The sequence below is a fragment of the Dermochelys coriacea genome, chromosome 9, assembly GCF_009764565.3.
Source record: "Dermochelys coriacea isolate rDerCor1 chromosome 9, rDerCor1.pri.v4, whole genome shotgun sequence".
NCBI lineage: Eukaryota > Metazoa > Chordata > Testudines > Dermochelyidae > Dermochelys > Dermochelys coriacea.
Window position 1 is genome coordinate 66,326,364 of NC_050076.1, and position 17,966 is coordinate 66,344,329.

Sequence of the window (17,966 nt, forward strand, 5' to 3'; positions counted from 1 at the left end):
CTAGTGGTTGGGATTGTGGGAAAGTGCTGATGTCAATGTCATCCTATGCTGGTGATAATTCTCACTTCTAGGTCTCCTTTTCATGATGATCATTGATAGACTTATCCAATGCCTGACAGAAACTAGGATGTACAGAAAAGCCAGCTGGCTGCAGTTTAAACCAGACAAGATACAGCTGATGCTGATCAGCAAGGGCAAGTATTTAGAGGACCTATCAAAGCCTATAGGTTCTCCAACACCTGGGCTAGTCTGTGGTCCAAGGTTATTGCTAGAGTCTTCGTTGCTCTTAGCTTCTCCATGATTGCTCTGGTCACCAGAACAGCAGTCTCACTGAGAGGCCAGCAAAGATACTGTGCCCCTCCTCTCAAATGCAGATCTCACCTCAATCATCCATGCCACTGTGGACCTCTCAGCTGAACTATAGCAACGGGCTTAAACATGAAAGTCCCGTGGAAACTTCAATTCGTCCAGACTCTCCCCCTCATCTGAAGGAGGTAGGCTGATGTGCATGCCTTTTAGCTGTGATCTGTGTGCGCTGCACTCGCTGCCATTTGCTTACCAGATGAAATACAGAGAGCTCTAAATAGACTAGTTCATGTTGATGCTGGGCCTCTTCATCTCCTACTACCCCTGACACTGGAATTCCCTGTCCCACTGGTGATGCTTAGGAAAGCTGTGTCACCGTGTTCTCACTAGCACGGCATAATACTGCGACCCAGGAACCTGTAGGTGCCCACTGGCTTTGTCTGCAGCCTCTCTGCCTCCTCCTCTCGTCTCTGTGCCCCAACTGGAAATTGTTATAATTGATGAAATGATGGTCTGCTCTACAACAGCTAGTCAAGTTGAGTTACTTTCTGGCCCCAGGGGCGGAAGGGGAGTTCACCACAGCTAAAGTTGAAATAAACCAAGCTGAACTCACCCCACGGCTGACTTTTTAGCCCATAAAGAAAAGGAGGACTTGTGGCACCTTAGAGACTAACAAATTTATTGAGCATAAGCTTGCGTGAGCTACAGCTCACTTCATCGGATGCATCCATTCCTTTTCTTTTTGCGAATACTGACTAACACGGCTGCTACTCTGAAACCTGTTTTTAGCCCATAGTTAGGGCTGCATCCAGCCATCCTCTGCCACAATAAATAACCCTTCTGTTCAACCACCTCTAACTTGGTTATGAAGCTCGCTGCCTTTGATGTGAAAGATGGCACTGGCAGGGCCTAGTTCCATGAGGGGCGGGGTAGGGGTGCAAAAGCAGGTCCAAGGGCCCCCCGGGCGGGGGCTCACCCGGGCACACGGGGGGGAGCCTTGCAAGAGCGTAGCATTGCAGGGAGGGTTTGCAAACCTCTGGTGATGTTTGGTGAAATCGGGACTTGTGTGATGCGACTGCCCACGGGGAGAGGAGGGGAGGGGACCCAGCGGAGTCACGGGAGGTTTGCCTAGGGCTCGGGGGGCCCGGGTGGGAGGGGCGGGCTCGCGGCGAGCCGGTCTCGGGGGCGGGGCGGGGCGAGGGGCGGGCTCGCGGCGAGCCGGTCTCGGGGCGGGGCGGGGCGAGGGGCGGGCTCGCGGGGAGCCGGTCTCGGGGGCGGGGCGAGGGGCGGGCTCGCGGCGAGCCGGTCTCGGGGGCGGGGCGGGGCGGGGCGAGGGGCGGGCTCGCGGCGAGCCGGCCTCGGGGGCGGGGCGGGGCGAGGGGCGGGCTCGCGGCGAGCCGGTCTCGGGGGCCCGGGTGGGAGGGGCGGGCTCGCGGCGAGCCGGTCTCGGGGGCGGGGCGAGGGGCGGGCTCGCGGCGAGCCGGGCGGGGCAGGGGACGTGCGAGGGGGCTCAGGCCTCGGTAGTTCTCGGCCGTTTCCGGCCAGGCTCGGCCGGGGCCGCTCGGGGGCGGGGCTGGCGGCGGAGATCGGAGCGTGGCCCGGCCGCCATGGCGTCCTCGTCCCGCAGGCTGCAGACGAAGCCGGTGATCACCTGCCTCAAGAGCGTCCTGCTCACCTACAGCTTCGTGTTCTGGGTGAGGGGGCCGGGCGGCGGGCCCGGGGCTGTCGGGGTGGGGGCCCTGGCGGGTAAGGCGGAGGGGGCCGCTGGGGCACCGGCGCAGGGGCCTGGGAGTAGTGGGGACCCCTGGCGGGTAATGGGGTCCCGCAGGACAGTGGGGGCCTAGGCGAGAGGACCTCGGGGGGCTGGGCTGGCTGGACCCCTCCAAGGGCGGGTGCGGGGCCAGGGCCCAGGCTCCAGAGGGGATCCTCTGTCGCCTGTCCGGTCTGCAGGGACCCTCTGGCCAGGTGCCCCCCGCGGCAGTCTGTGCCCGTCACGGGGCTCCCCCGCACCCGTGTCATGGCCCTGCATGTAGCACGTCCACACGCGTGTGTGAGCCGAGGGGCACCTGCGTGGCTGGTGACGTGCCCAGGATTGGTGTGGCAGCCTCGGGGGCACAGCAGTGCCGGGCGGAGAGCACCCCTGTAACCTTGTCCCTTTCCTTTCACTGCTCCCCAGGCTTCTCTAGCAGGTGAGTGTGTCCGATCCGTTAGCGCTGGGCTGGCCCACCTTTGACTTCTCTGTGCCCGCGCGCCGGCCGGCCGGCGGGGTCTGGAATGCGGCGCCCAGGGGCGTGTTGGTAACGGAGCAAAATATTTCCACACGGGGAAACTTTAATTCCCAAAGGCGGATTCATCTGAGTTCCTGTTGATACGATGCCGGAGGGACTGAAGTTCAGAGATGAAATGCTCTGATTATACAAGTGCTTCCTGGATTCCCAGCACGGCCCTTCTGAAAATTTCACATCAATGATTTAATGCCCACTTTCAAGGACTTCTGCCAGGCAGTCTTTCCTGGAACCCCTCGGCTAACGCTGCCCTCCCATCCCCAGTTTATCTGTCCTTAGCTTCCCATTTCTCTCCCGTGGGATCCCTGTCTTTTTGCACACTTCCAGAGTATCTTGTGGTGTCTCCTAGGCTCTCGGTGTGTGGGTTTAAGTGACTATGGCTAAGTAAAGTGCTTTGAAGTGACAAGTGGAGTCAGGATGATTGAGTCTCAATTCTGATTTCTCCAGATCTCTGGCATTATCCTCCTGGCAGTTGGCATCTGGGGCAAGGTGGGCCTAGAGGTGTATTTCTCCCTGTTAAATGAGAAGGCCACCAATGTCCCCTACGTACTCATTGGCACAGGTACTGTTGTCATCCTTCTGGGCACTTTTGGATGTTTTGCCACCTGCCGCGGAAGCACATGGATGTTAAAACTGGTAAGTGGTCGCTGACTACCAGAAGACTCATAAATCAAATACCTGCTTCTACAACCCAGGACTTCACCAGCTGTCTGCCTGTGCTCCTCCTTTGTGCTGTGCTGTGTGTATGTCTGCCTCAAGAAACACACTCTCTTTCTCTCTCTCTCTTCCCTCTTTGTACAGTGCTCAGTCTGAACCATATATTCATTGACTTCCTCACATAGCCACATATGCCAGCACCTCAGCTTTGCCAAAGAGGTTGAGTCCAGGATGTGTCCTAATAGATTCTCTCCCCGCAGCCTTCTTTTCTGTGTACCTGTGTTAGCCCTGGAATGTATTTTGCTTGCACTGACTCTCTCTTCTGTTCACAGTATGCCATGTTCTTGTCCCTCATCTTCTTGATTGTGCTGGTGGCTGCTGTTGTAGGATTTGTGTTCAGACATGAGGTGAGTCCAGGTGTGACCTTTCTCTCTGGTACTTTAACCCTTTCCCTCCTCTTCCTGAGGCCAGGAGTTGGATGCAGCCCCTGCTCAGGACAGAGTTCTCACTTACATGTTGTTTCCTCTTACTTTGTGTAATCCCCTAGTTGCTGCATACTGAGGGCCAAATTCTGTTCCTTTTATTCAGGTATAAATGTGGAGTAATCCTTTTGACTTCAGTGAAGTAGTCTGGATTTACAATGTTGTTGCTCAGAACAGAATTTGGCTCAGTTTCTGATTCCAAATGTTCAATATGCACAAAAAAGCTGAATAAGAAAAATCTTTGTCATATAAAGATGTAAAAACTGCTTAAAAAAAAAAGAAAGTCACATCAGAAAAGTTTAATTAGTTAAACAGGCAAGTTAAATGAGAGAAATTTAGCGCCAACATTGGGGCATCCACATGTTGGGGTTCTGAACTGGGAGTGGGGACTAAATCTGAACTGTTTTCTTTTGGATACAACCTTTAAATAACTAGCTTTACTACCTTTGCCAGCATGGTTATGTGTGGTTTTTTTTTTTTTTTTTACAAATCTCATACCATAACCAACACAGCTGGCCTCTTTCTAACTTTTGTATACATGTGACATGTTTGGGATGGACTTTATTTGATTCACAATAATTAATTTGTAGTTGTACTGCTGATGATTAATCAGAATATTAGCAAAGATAAAATTAAAGTTAAACTTGAACTCAGTACTTGTGAAATACAACTGTAACACTATCTACCAAGTTAACCAGTATTTAATGTCAATGGGGATTTAGAGAGACTATATGTAGAGTGCCTAGAAATAATCACAATATGTGCATTATACTGTCCAAGAGAAATTGTAGTCACTAATCCCTTAAAGTTCCTTAAATCATGTAGAAAAGTATTTCAGTGATTAGAAATAACCTGACTGTAATGAGGTGGGAGAGATGTTCAAAAGCATAAATGGCTATTAGACATCTACCTCCCATATGTGCCTTTGAACATCTCCTTCAAGGACTGTAAAGTGGAAACCAAGACCATTCCCTAGTTCCTACTAAGCTTGACAGATATGCACATTTTTATAAAAAACAGACTTTTTAATTTGTGAGTTTGATCCTTCATCTGAAACGTGCCAGTCAGATTGATTTTGCAAATGTCTTTGGCCATAAATGTGGCCCACACAAACCATGATTTTATTGTGATGTCACTGTGATTAGGTCTGCCTGTAAATGCAAGAATTAAGTTCCAGTGCTTGGTGCAGTTGGGGCAGTGCTCCCTTCCCTAATCCCCAGTTCATCTTCATAGCCAGTCTCACATCTGGATAGTAACAGGAATGACTTTCTAACATGCTTTACGCCATTCCTGGTTCTGTTTCTGATGGAGCTGTTTTTTTAAGGCAAAGACATTCTTGTGACAGGGAACTCTTTGGGACCTGTAGCCTTCGGAAGCTTAGCTTATGAAAATCTTTCTCTTCTCTGCAGATTAAGAACAACTTTGAGAGCAACTATAATCTTGCTCTGAGGAACTACAATGCAACAATAGATCCCCACAGCGACGCGGTGGATACCATCCAGAGAACTGTGAGTGCTCATATTTGGTTCCTTCTAAAGAAACTGGTGGGGAAGCCTATATCCTCTAGATGCATGACCCAGGACTCCCCGATACTTGGGTTGTGCAGCAGCTGAGGCTGGGGCTCCCATGCACGGGCAAAGTACAACGCAAGGAAGGTCCTGTTTTACCAGGAGGCATTAAACATTAGATGCCTTCTCTGCTATTGCCAGAGCTATTCCTCAGAAGGAGAGTGTGCTGCAGCCTCCCCTTGCCTCATTCCCCATGTGATTGGCTCAGAATACTGGGGAGCAGTATTGCCTTAATGTTCCCAGTTCTCAGGCATGCGAGGGACAGCCGTTATGATGGACAGCATAGAGGGCGGCTGGGTGCACACAGGCGGCCTTACAGGGTATGTGCTACGCAGATCTTATCTGAGTGCCTAGAGTGTGCTTGTCCCTGTACAGACACTGTCCATGTCCTACATATATCTGTTTCCCTGAGACTGTCTGATAGCAGCTATTTTTCTTCAAATGCAAATGCTATGCGCTGTTCAGAGGAGGTAGGTAAAGGGCAGGAGGTGGGGGAAGGTGTCTACGCAGGGCTGTTGGGTTGCAATGAGGAGGAACGTAGGGGGAGACCAAGGGGGGAAAATTTGGGGGGCTTGCAGTGATTGGTGTAGCCTTGGAGGTGTGGTACTTTGGGGTTCATGCACTACTCCTTACTGTTCTAAAACTTGATTTCCCCAGTTACACTGCTGTGGAGTCCAGAACTATTTTGACTGGATGAACACTACCTATTTTGCACAGAAGGGAATCCCTCTAAGCTGCTGCAAGTTCCAAAACTGCACAGAAAGTGATCTGAAGGAGCTGGATAAAGCCAAGGCTATGGTGTATGGCAATGTAAGTCAATTTCAGAGACTATCCCTCTCTATGTCCAGAAGCAGGCGTGGGGAGGGGAGAGCTGGGATACTTGGATCTTCTTTCCCTGGTAGAGAGTCAAGTCCTGTAGGTGAGAAGGAACTTAGCTCCAGAAAGAGGGTTATTGGGCTACAGGAAACTTGTGTGTAGTAATGGGGGTGAAGGCCGTGTTGCTGCTGATAGTTTCTCTGCACATCTTTCCCCTATCTCCAGTATTTTTTCTCAAGTTCTCTGGAAGTCTCAGCTATTCCCTGTTGGTGGGAAAGGATCTGTGTCTACATTAGCTTGCCTGCAGTGTATCACTTGCCCTGTGTGTGAGATACTGTTGTACAATGACAGGTTTCAGAGTAGCAGCCGTGTTAATCTGTATTCGCAAAAAGAAAAGGAGTACTTGTGGCACCTTAGAGACTAACTAGTTTGAGCATAAGCTTTCGTGAACTACAGCTCACTTCATTGGATGCATGAATTATGCTTTATGTTCCTGTAGCACTTAATCCTCACAGCTCCCCTGTGAAGAAAGTATACAGGGGAATGAATAGAAATGTAGAGGCAGATAGTGTTACCTAGTGGCTAAGCCGGGACGAGGAAGTCTGAGTTCCGTTCCTGGCTCAGACACTGACGTGCTTGTGACCTTTAGTGAATCATGCTGCCTTTCTGTACCTATACATCCCCATTCATAAAACAAGGCTAATGCTCCCCTTGGCAAAGTGCCCAGGATGAAAGGTGCAAAGTACAAAGCTTTAAATGACTCGCCCAGGATCAAACAGCAATTCAAATGGCTGAATTCAGCCCACACCCCAGGACGTTTTGACTCCCAGGCCTTTACTTGGATTCCTTCCTGAGCTTGTTCACCCCTCCAGCTGCCTGTGTGGTGTCTGTGGGTTGGAAGGATGTACACTTGGTGTCATGTGGCCAGGAATTGTCCATGCTCTACTCTCATGCTAATTCTTTTTTTCTGCAGGGTTGTTTCAGTCTGGTAACAACAGTTATGGAGTCCAAAATGGGCATTGTGGCTGGTATCTCCTTTGGCATCGCTTGCTTCCAGGTAAACTCTCCCTTGCTGTTCTTCTATGGTCCTTGAGGAGCTCTGAGTCTAGTTTTCGTGTTCGTAATTGTATTTAATGTCCTTTAATGTTTTCTTACATATGTAAAGGCACAGCATGTTTCAGAGAGGAGGAAATGGTCGACCGTTCTGCAGATTCCCCTGCCATTTTACTTAAGTGCCACCCGGTCACCCATCTCCAAAACTGGGGATGAAAATGCCAGCTTCCTTCCAGCAAGCCTGCATATGGCTTGAGAACAGCTCACTCTGGAAACAGCCAACTTCTAAGAGATGCCAATGCAACCAAACCTCTCCTGTTCTGATGCAGTGTTAGCTGTCTGAATTGCTTCTTCCAGCGCACAAACTGTCACCCTTGCTTCCGCTGCCCTTTCAGGATGATAGTTTAACTAACTTAAAGTGCTTGTAGGTGACCTAAAACATCCTGAAATGCCTTTCTCAGATTCAGACCCAGTTAATACAATGACATCATCTTCTGTTAGCCACACTGCAGAACAGCGTGCACAATATTAGACTCCCTCTTCTCCCCTTGCTATTTCTTCCTGTCCCTCTGATTCTTCAACCTGAGGTTTTATCCTGGTGGTGAAGAAGCATCATGTCTCAGGCAGCAACGGAACTCGTGTCTCCTGATCTGACAAACCTTGTCTCAGTAGGAATCAAGCGGCCTCTGGCCTGAGCTCCTTGTGTGCATGGGGAACATTTTGAAGTGGGCTTTCAGAAGAACTCCCTACAATAGGTGCATGTTGAGTGCTGAGCAGTTGTGAAAATCTGATCATAAGTGTCCCAGTGGGAGTTGCTTGGTGCTGAGAACTCTTGCAAATCTGGCCTGTATTTAGTTGAGCTGCTTGGAAAATTTGACCTCAATTCTGGTTCCTGAGCACTTGAAAGCCTGCCTAGTGGGCTAAGGTTGGCAGGTTTTGCCTTCATATAGGGTCTCTCTGGCTGATGGAGCTTCCTGACACGTTTGGTCTCAGTCTCTGTCATCTGAGAAGGTGATAAAAATGGTGTCCCTTAGCATGTGTTTCTTTCATGGCTTTATCACATAGGCATGTGCTCTCGCCATCTCTGTAGGGTCACCTTTCACTCTTGTGTGTGTGTCAGAGTATTAGGTCTTAGTGAGAATTTAAAAGATAGCTGATGCAGATCTTCCTTATCCACAGGCTCTCCCAGAATGCTGATACGAAGACAGCACATCAGTGTGTATTGGTACATAATAGGACAGATATCTGAACAAGTTTCTGTGTTGCATAGTATGTCAAGTAAGATCATCTACTGTACTGCCTAGGTCTTGCTGAGTGCCTCAGTTGTGGTCTGAGCCCTTAGTCTTTCTACTGCAGCTGCTAGGTTTGCTGAAATCACCTGTGTTCTGTGATGTTTGGCTGTGATTGTTTCTAGGAATTCGAACGCCTTGCAGTCGGCAAGGAAGATGGCAACAGAGACAAAGACACAGATGAACTACACCTTATTACTTGATTTGACTCTTGTTTCGAGGCGATTTCCATTCTTTCTGAAATTCTCGAACACAGTCACAGATCTCTATATCAATTCCAAATGGCAGAACTCCTTATTTTCTTCAAAGCGTGTTTGCTTTTGAGTAAAGAGTATGAAGAAACAGCAGCTTGAGATTAAGGCAAAAGAGTACACAGACCCAGAGAAGAGACTGGCAGAGTGAGATTGTGTATTGATTGCTTGATTTATTTTATCTTTAATTTACTCTTCATTGAAGGAGATTGCCTGAAAGCAGTCTGTGAGGTATACAGGCACATCTTGTCCAAGTCAAGGTTTAACATGTAATAGCATAAGCACAGAGAGAAGAATCTCGGCCAGCCTGTTTTATTCTGATATTCATTTGTCACTGTGCTGTTCCCTGTAATACACAGACACAGCAAGGATTGGGAGAGGTTGGAGCACAGACCTTTTATCTTGCAGCTGGTACATTTGCAAACTGTCTTCATTGCAATTTGTTGTCAGTTTCCTAGGGCTGGAGCCAGTCGGTCTCTTTCAGCTGCTATCCATTTTCTCCCTCCTTCCTGGGATGTACATATCTCACACTACTTATTAGAGCTTCCAAATCTATATTCCAAACAGGACATATGGAGTTTGATGAATAAGTGGGTGGGCCCATGTGCTTTCATCAGCTCTAGGCATGTAACCGCATTGTAGCGGTTGCAGTTATTGAGGAACGTGTCATTGTTTGGGGCTTAGAATCATATAAACATTTCATGATTTATTCTCAAGTGAACTTTGTTGTGTCACACAAGTGAAAGGCCCAATTCTGCAACTTTGCCTCCTGTGAGTACAGTTACATGCATGAGTATTTTTAGGATCAGGTCCTAAATGTCTTTGGTACAGAAAACAGCTGCCTGGAGCCCACACAACAGTCATAACTGATGTGTGTCCTTCAGTATTTTCACATCAGAAACACACCAACCTTGATTCCATCATTGTCCTTGCAGTGAGGAGAGGCAGTTGATATTTTCTACTGGTTGTGTAATGGGCTGTGAGGCTCCTGAGAGCCATATAATCTCTGTGAAATTACCATAAAACAGTAGATGGTTCATAAAGCAAATTCTAACAAGAAGCAACGTTCTCTTTCTCTCACAGGGAGCCCCTTCTCACTGATGGCTGCCAGGATCCTCTGACTTTCAGCTTTATCCACCCTAAAGCAAAGGAGCCCAGATTTTGGTTTTGCAAAACCTCATCATCCAGATTTTGCTTTTACAAAACCAAAACAGTCCAGTGCTTCAGATCTCAGTTGCATTGTATCCAAATCATTGCAGTTTGGATGTCCGGTTTTGGGTGACCTATACTTAGTTTATTTTTTCACATTTCAGTTGGTTGGGATCTTTCTCGCCTGCTGCCTTTCCCGGTACATCACAAACAATCAGTACGAGATGGTGTAACAAGCCAGCCTTTGACCAAGGTATGTCTGTCCTGCAGTGCCAGGGGTGTGTGTGTATTCATATACCTGTGCACTGAATTGTGTGCCTGTCTGCAGATCTAGGGATGAGGGAGCTCTTTTGTAGGCTTGTGCTTTCATAAGGCTGTGTCCATATGTGCACAGGAAGGTCTGAGCAGAGAAACATGCACATCCATATGCAGGTCCACCCACTCAGGGATGTGCGAGGGTCTGCTCAAATCTGTGTTTCTTCTATAAGCATCTAGCAGAGAGAAGAACCCACATTTTGTAGTAAGCAGTTCTTTGACACTTGAAGTTTAAAGTGAAATAAAATCTTTATGGATCTACCTATGTGCAAGAACAGAGCAGACAGGTGCTGTTGAATCTCCTACACATGTGTGCTCATGCACCTTGGTTAGATACCTAGACCTCCTTCCCATCACCCTAGACCTAGACCACCTTTCTCATCACTCCCTCTATGGTACTAGTTCTGCTTCTTCCCAGCTCTTTTAGTGCACTACAGTTCTAGCTTGCAGTGCCCCCTGCTATTTAGTACTGCCTCTCCTCCTCTTGTTCACCATACTACTCTGCTTCTGCACCTCAATCTAACCCGCAGCCCCCCCTGCTAATCCCATATTGGGCCTTTCGGAGCAGGGGTGAAGATGTTGAATGGTGGTGCATTTCGCAGTGAGGACCAGTATCTGCTGTGGAGTAGCATGCAACCCACAGACTTGCTTCCACTGTGTGACTTCAGCTCTGTGGGAATCCTGATCTCTAGAGCTGGGAAACGTTCATTAACCCTTTGCTTTCTGAATTTTAGGAAATTTCCTCTGATCTCCCTCCTCTGGAGAGCACTTCATGACCTCCAGTTTTCGCCTGGTCCCAGCCTGCTGAAATCATGTTTGAACTGACTGACTCCTCTTCAGAATCAGCGCACGGAACAGAGTGTACCAGCTGTTGTGTCGCAGTCGGGGAATTGTCAAAACACTACTCTTTTGTAACACTGAATGGGGTAATCAGTATACCCAGGGTAGTTATAATAACTACATTCCTCCAGGCCCCCACCTCCTCAGTTTGATTGCACAATGAAGTAGCATGATATGACACTATTCTTATGTCATTCTTATACTTTCTGTTAGTTATTTAACTGGAATACACCATTAGTTTTGGAGGTGTATAGTATGCATTAGGAACGAAGCACTCATTGCTTTCTCCTCTGCCTTTGGCCATTTAAATTATATTATTCACTTCAGACTCTGTCACTGATCCATTGAAACACCTACTGTTGCAACTGGCTGGTCCTATCATGTTGTTCAGATGCATTGCCATGTCTGTCTGAGGCTCTGTGTTCAATAGCATCTGTTTTCAGGCTCTCTCTTCCCAATCAAGGGTTTTATATCACTTTTTTTATAATTGTATTTTTTAAAGGGCCTCGTTCCTCTCTCCTGATCAGGTTGTAGTGATTTTCATAAGTTGTAGCATGAGGTTCAGTGGTGTAGCTGTCTGTGTCAATAGCTTTGTAGGTATGCCTCCACCAAGTTGGGCATGATTTCATCATCAGTATTATGTTCTCCTTTAACTTGTTTTTTTGTATTAAATAGAAATCCTCTTGTCTTCAAACACAATAAATATTAAATATTTTACTCTAAAATATCAACTCGGTTGGATTTTGTCTCCAGGAAATTCCACCTCGATTTCAGTGCAGGAATCTACTGGAGGCATAGATTTGTTTGCCACTCATGTCCCCATTCTGGCCTGGCCCATAACCCTTGTAGCATAGCAGAACATATGCTCTCTAATCCATCAGTGTGTTGGCTCAATTTCAATTAGAGAAGTTATTTGTATTCTCTTTCTAAAAATTGTTGTGCAACATTGTTGATGGAGAACAGCCAACTCCTGGCATGGAATGCTGCAGGCAAAGTTCTGCTGAGTGAACCTTAGGCAGGACAAAGTTCATTCCTCATGTAAGCAGGTACATCCTCTGCTATCTTTGTTGCTGAATTTGGCCCGTTCTGTAAAGTGCTTTGGGATCCTTCAGAGGAAAGGGTACTTTGTCACTGTAGGAAGAGGGATTTGCTCTTCTTGGCTTTCTGTGAACAAATCCATTGACGGGCCCCAACCTTTCTCCAATAACGGAGCACAGGGTGATGAGGCCCTCTGTCCTGAAGACATAATAGCATCCTCCTCCTTCACCTGAGCTTGGTGCATGGTTGGGTTTGTCAGACGTGCTGTGTATTGGATTGGGAATTAATGCTCAGGAAAGTTGGGAGAGGGGGATGAGGTACAGTCTGCCAGGCACTGTTCTAGTAATCACTGTATGAGCATGAAAAGAGGAGGGATTAGAAAGGGCTGCCTGAGCTACTGGACAATAACAAAGGGTCTCTACCCTGGTGCAGAGAGTGCTTTTCACACCATTAACCTGCCCTTCCTGTCACCAAAACCAGTGCTGCTGAGAGGCAGCCTGCCCTGGCCCCAAAAGCCTGAATGGAGGAGCAGAACTACATCAGTGTTCCAGCAAAACATAATTGCCCTGTTCTGTACACCCCCTGAAGCTCTGTTACAGATTACTGCCAGAGACAGGATACCATGGTCTGACCCAGTATGGCAGCTCTTTAGTTGTTTTGTTAGCAGTGGCCCATTAAACTTGCTTCATTTCTGACTGCAAAACTTAATATCCCATTTAGTGTCAGAGAATAAATTGAACTCTTGCATGTCAGTTCCCAGATGGTTTTGTTAAAAAGCCTCCAGGGTTTTCAAGGAAAGGCAAAGTGCATTAGCACTTTTGACCATTAACGTAACAATATAGATGTTGTCCAATTACAGCTAATGACTGGACAGCCTGGATAAAAATGTGCTAATGGAGGGACGTGTCTAACTGAAGCTGTGTCCATCGGAAAGCCTGTGCAAAGGCAAATGAGCCTGCACATACTCCTTTTCGGCTGGCTTGTGTGCTGCACCGTATAGGCCAATAAGTGCAGCCCTAGTTTAATCTGGTTCTAAATCATCAGGGTTTGTCTAGATGAACAGTTGCACCACATCTTGCTGCTTGTTAAATTGACAGCACATTAGCCTGTTGCACACTCACTATCCACTTGGACCCTGCTGTCATGCCTAAAATGTTCCCTGGTGCACTTCGGTCTGCTTCCGTTTCAAAGTGGAGTGGATCAGAAGGCATCAGGGAAGTGTTAGTGTGCAGTAGCAGTGTCCACTAGCTAACGCAGGGCAGATTCACGTTCCAGCTAGCTGAGCACTAACTGTTCAGCGAGACAAGCCCTCAAGTGGTGGTTGTGCAAGTTATTTTGGTCCCTTTTGGGGCTGTATCTAAAGTCCTGCCACACATTGGATCCTATTTGGTGCTAGGTTTCAGAGTAGCAGCCGTGTTAGTCTGTATTCGCAAAAAGAAAAGGAGTACTTGTGGCACCTTAGAGACTAACAAATTTATTAGAGCATAAGCTTCCGTGAGCTACAGCTCACTTCATCGGATGCATTTGGTGGAAAAAACAGAGGAGAGATTTATATACACACAGAGAACATGAAACAATGGGTTTATCATACACACTGTAAGGAGAGTGATCACTTAAGATAAGCCATCACCAACAGCAGGGGGGGGAAGGAGGAAAACCTTTCATGGTGACAAGCAAGGTAGGCTAATTCCAGCAGTTAACAAGAATATCAGAGGAACAGTGGGGGGTGGGGTGGGAGGGAGAAATACCATGGGGAAATAGTTTTACTTTGTGTAATGACTCATCCATTCCCAGTCTCTATTCAAGCCTAAGTTAATTGTATCCAGTTTGCAAATTAATTCATTTTTATGGCTGACTTAGAACAACGCTTCCTCAGCTCTCGTCCCCTAATGCCCCTACTCTACTTGCGCTACATTGATGACATCTTCATCATCTGGACCCATGGAAAAGAAGCTCTTGAGGAATTCCACCATGATTTCAACAATTTCCATCCCACCATCAACCTCAGCCTGGACCAGTCCACACAAGAGATCCACTTCCTGGACACTACGGTGCTAATAAGCGATGGTCACATAAACACCACCCTATATCGCAAAAAGAAAAGGAGTACTTGTGGCACCTTAGAGACTAACAAATTTATTAGAGCATAAGCTTTCGTGAGCTACAGCTCACTTCATCGGATGCATTTGGTGGGAAAAAAAAAACCACCCTATATCAGAAACCTACTGACCGCTATTCCTACCTACATGCCTCTAGCTTTCATCCAGATCATACCACTCGATCCATTGTCTACAGCCGAGCGCTACGATATAACCGCATTTGCTCCAACCCCTCAGACAGAGACAAACACCTACAAGATCTCTATCATGCATTCCTACAACTACAATACCCACCTGCTGAAGTGAAGAAACAGATTGACAGAGCCAGAAGAGTACCCAGAAGTCACCTACTACAGGACAGGCCCAACAAAGAAAACAACAGAACGCCACTAGCCATCACCTTCAGCCCCCAACTAAAACCTCTCCAACGCATCATCGAGGATCTACAACCTATCCTGAAGGACGAGCCATCGCTCTCTCAGATCTTGGGAGACAGACCAGTCCTTGCTTACAGACAGCCCCCCAATCTGAAGCAAATACTCACCAGCAACCACACACCACACAACAGAACCACTAACCCAGGAACCTATCCTTGCAACAAAGCCCGTTGCCAACTCTGTCCACATATCTATTCAGGGGATACCATCATAGGGCCTAATCACATCAGCCACACTATCAGAGGCTCGTTCACCTGCGCATCTACCAATGTGATATATGCCATCATGTGCCAGCAATGCCCCTCTGCCATGTACATTGGCCAAACTGGACAGTCTCTACGTAAAAGAATGAATGGACACAAATCAGACGTCAAGAATTATAACATTCAAAAACCAGTTGGAGAACACTTCAATCTCTCTGGTCACTCGATCACAGACCTAAGAGTGGCTATACTTCAACAAAAAAGCTTCAAAAACAGACTCCAACGAGAGACTGCTGAATTGGAATTAATTTGCAAACTGGATACAATTAACTTAGGCTTGAATAGAGACTGGGAATGGATGAGTCATTACACAAAGTAAAACTATTTCCCCATGGTATTTCTCCCTCCCACCCCACCCCCCACTGTTCCTCTGATATTCTTGTTAACTGCTGGAATTAGCCTACCTGCTTGTCACCATGAAAGGTTTTCCTCCTTCCCCCCCCTGCTGTTGGTGATGGCTTATCTTAAGTGATCACTCTCCTTACAGTGTGTATGATAAACCCATTGTTTCATGTTCTCTGTGTGTGTGTATATAAATCTCTCCTCTGTTTTTTCCACCAAATGCATCCGATGAAGTGAGCTGTAGCTCACGAAAGCTTATGCTCTAATAAATTTGTTAGTGTCTAAGGTGCCACAAGTACTCCTTTTCTATTTGGTGCTAATCACCTCATGCTATCCTTTGCCATTAAAGTTCGTGCTGATTGACATTCACTGTGATATGACGGCTGGTTTGTGGCTTACCTCAGTGATGATGAAAAGGAGTACCCGTGGCACCTTAGAGACTAACAAATTTATTAGAGCATAAGCTTTCGTGAGCTACAGCTCACTTCATCGGATGCATTTGAAACAGACTCCAACGAGAGACTGCTGAATACATTCATGTATTCAGCAGTCTCTCGTTGGAGTCTGTTTCAAATGCATCCGATGAAGTGAGCTGTAGCTCACGAAAGCTTATGCTCTAATAAATTTGTTAGTCTCTAAGGTGCCACGGGTACTCCTTTTCTTTTTGCGAATACAGACTAACACAGCTGCTACTCTGAAACCTCTCAGTGATGATGTGGTTCTTAGATTTACTTAGGCCAGGTGGTCACATGATTAAACCTCCATAGTCGGCACTAACTGGCCCTCTTGTTGGAAAGTCGCAGCAGAGACGCTTAAGATTGCAGGAGTGTGGAGTGTGACCTGCTATAAGCTTTAGAGGCAGTCTGCCAAGGCCAGCATTGAGGTATGTTTTTACAGAGGTGTATCGTTGTGCTATCTGTGTCACACCCCATGTTGTGGATTCTGGTACTTTCCGCAAACACATTTCATGTTAAAAAATTGGCCCTGTTGAAGTTACTCCCCTGAGACCTTCCAGCCCTCCTCCTTTTGGTGATAGGATCAATGTGACATACCCCTCTTGCCTGGCTCCGTGCCTGTGTTCACACTGGAAGAGCACAGGCAATGTCAGCAGCTGGGGTTCCAGCTCTGGAGCAGGCTCTCCAGACCCATCAGAACTGATTCCGCCATGCTGGACTCTTGCTTCTCCTCCTTCTGTTAGGATGCTGCTGGTGACCTGTCATAAATCAGCTGATGCGCAGTGGGTTTCAGCTGGCTCAGAAATCCTACTGATGAGTTTACAGTGCCAAGCACCTTTGGGGATGGGGGCATTAGAAATGTGCACTGAGGTAGGTTGTGGAAGCTGTGACTCAAAAAAGATGCTCCACATTCCTGCCTGTTCTAAAACCTTCTGTAGCGGGGTCCAAAGCAGGGAGCAGCAGGAGTTGAGTAGCAATCGAGGGCTGCTAGTGAGAAGCTGCTGTAACAGCTGTTGCAGGTGAGAGCATATGCTAATGCTGCTTAGGTGACTTAAAAAATGAAGGAGCCCCTTATCTCACTCCACGGTGGCTTTCACGTGTTGTTCCTTTGTCCTGAATGTAGCTGCAATAAATAAGCCCTGAGCACTTTCCCCTGACATTGCCGTCTTCTCTTACTCTGCATACTTGGCCTTTTGGCAACAGCTCTGACTTCAACTCCAGAGGGAGCCACCTGAGCATGAGTTCGTGCAAATCACAGGGCTAGTCTCCTGCACCCTGCCCCGGCTGACTTCTGAATCGCAGTCTTTCCTTTGCTCTCCTGTTATGGGGTGTAACTGATGGGGATGTAGGGTCTGTATATGCTGGTATGTTTTTCCGTACAATATTTATATGTCAGGAAAGGTTTCTGAATTCAGTTTCTGAAATAGCTGCAGCTCCACCCCATGGTCAGCAGAGAGCAGCACCGAGAGAGCACACTGATTTCAGAGCCTGTCCATCTGGAATTCTCCCACTTTCCTTTCTGAATTCTCTCCAGAAGGGGAAACCCCAGCCATCCCTCCTCATCTTGTGGGTTTGCTAACAAGGGATGCTGTGCTCAGATGCCGGGCCAACAAGTGTGGTATAAATACCTAGACTAATCATTAAAATGTGTAATAGAAACATAGTGCATGAGAGCAGGATGGCTGACTTTAATGCGGCAATTATTATTTATTCTTTGTATCATCATAGCTCCTAGGATCTCCAGTTGTGGAGCAGGACTCGTCATGCCAGGTGCTGTACAAACACACATCACAAAGGTGGTCCCTGCCTCCAGGAGCTTAATAATCTAAGCAGGGGCCAATGTCGCTCAAATACTCAAAATCTGTTAATGGCAACTTGTACCACAGCAGAAAGACTTTATTTTTGAATAGGTGTTGCTAACATACTAGATTTATGTGATGGAAGGTGGGGTGCAGGGAGAATGCAGGCACTTTATGCACCTGAAGAATAAGGAATATGTTGTATTTTGTTCCTCCAAGGATCTCCAAGCTCTTTGCAGAGGTGATGGGGATTCCATTTTCCAGATGAAGGAAAAGGTACAAAGTGGGGGTAAGGTCACACACTGAGCATGGAGCAGAGTTTCACAGTAGAAGCCTGGTCTCCGAAATGAGAGTTGGTTCGTAAGTGCAGCTCTGGGAGGTCTGAAGGAGATGTATTCTCTCTACTCCCCCTACTCCCCATCAGTTTTTTGTTTTCCTGTTGATGCCCCTCAATGCATCTGCTAGCCTCATGCGTTTTCACTTAATTTACAGTTGAGCTCTCGCTTGGCCGCTCTGTTCAGG

General features: G+C 47.3%; 1 protein-coding gene across 3 annotated transcripts; it reads left to right on the forward strand.

Annotated features, from left to right (window-relative positions):
• The first annotated feature begins 1,772 nt into the window (after positions 1-1,772).
• Positions 1,773-11,736, forward strand: TSPAN6 (tetraspanin 6). 3 transcript variants are annotated; one of them, XR_006274469.1, is made up of 9 exons: positions 1,877-2,000; positions 2,483-2,495; positions 3,039-3,227; positions 3,581-3,655; positions 5,140-5,238; positions 5,956-6,108; positions 7,088-7,171; positions 7,280-10,109; positions 10,906-11,736. XR_006274469.1 is itself a non-coding variant. In XM_038417346.2 (8 exons), the coding sequence occupies exons 1-7, from the start codon at positions 1,914-1,916 to the stop codon at positions 10,087-10,089; spliced, it is 756 nt and encodes a 251-aa protein (XP_038273274.1). In that variant the 5' UTR covers positions 1,773-1,913; the 3' UTR covers positions 10,090-10,109; positions 10,906-11,736. The 3 variants fall into 3 exon arrangements, 1 of the variants encoding a protein (XP_038273274.1); XM_038417346.2 differs by lacking the exon at positions 2,483-2,495 and having other exon boundaries at positions 1,773-2,000; positions 10,021-10,109; XR_006274468.1 differs by lacking the exon at positions 2,483-2,495 and having other exon boundaries at positions 1,825-2,000.
• Positions 11,737-17,966: the final 6,230 nt, after the last annotated feature.

What these genes read in the sequence shown, in the direction of transcription:
- TSPAN6 (XM_038417346.2), top strand. Translation starts at nt 1,914, where the DNA reads ATGGCGTCCTCGTCCCGCAGGCTGCAGACGAAGCCGGTGATCACCTGC. An exon ending in GCACATGGATGTTAAAACTG is followed by an intron (nt 3,228 to 3,580) that starts GTAAGTGGTCGC and finishes TTCTGTTCACAG; the next exon opens with TATGCCATGTTCTTGTCCCT. An exon ending in GATTTGTGTTCAGACATGAG is followed by an intron (nt 3,656 to 5,139) that starts GTGAGTCCAGGT and finishes TCTTCTCTGCAG; the next exon opens with ATTAAGAACAACTTTGAGAG.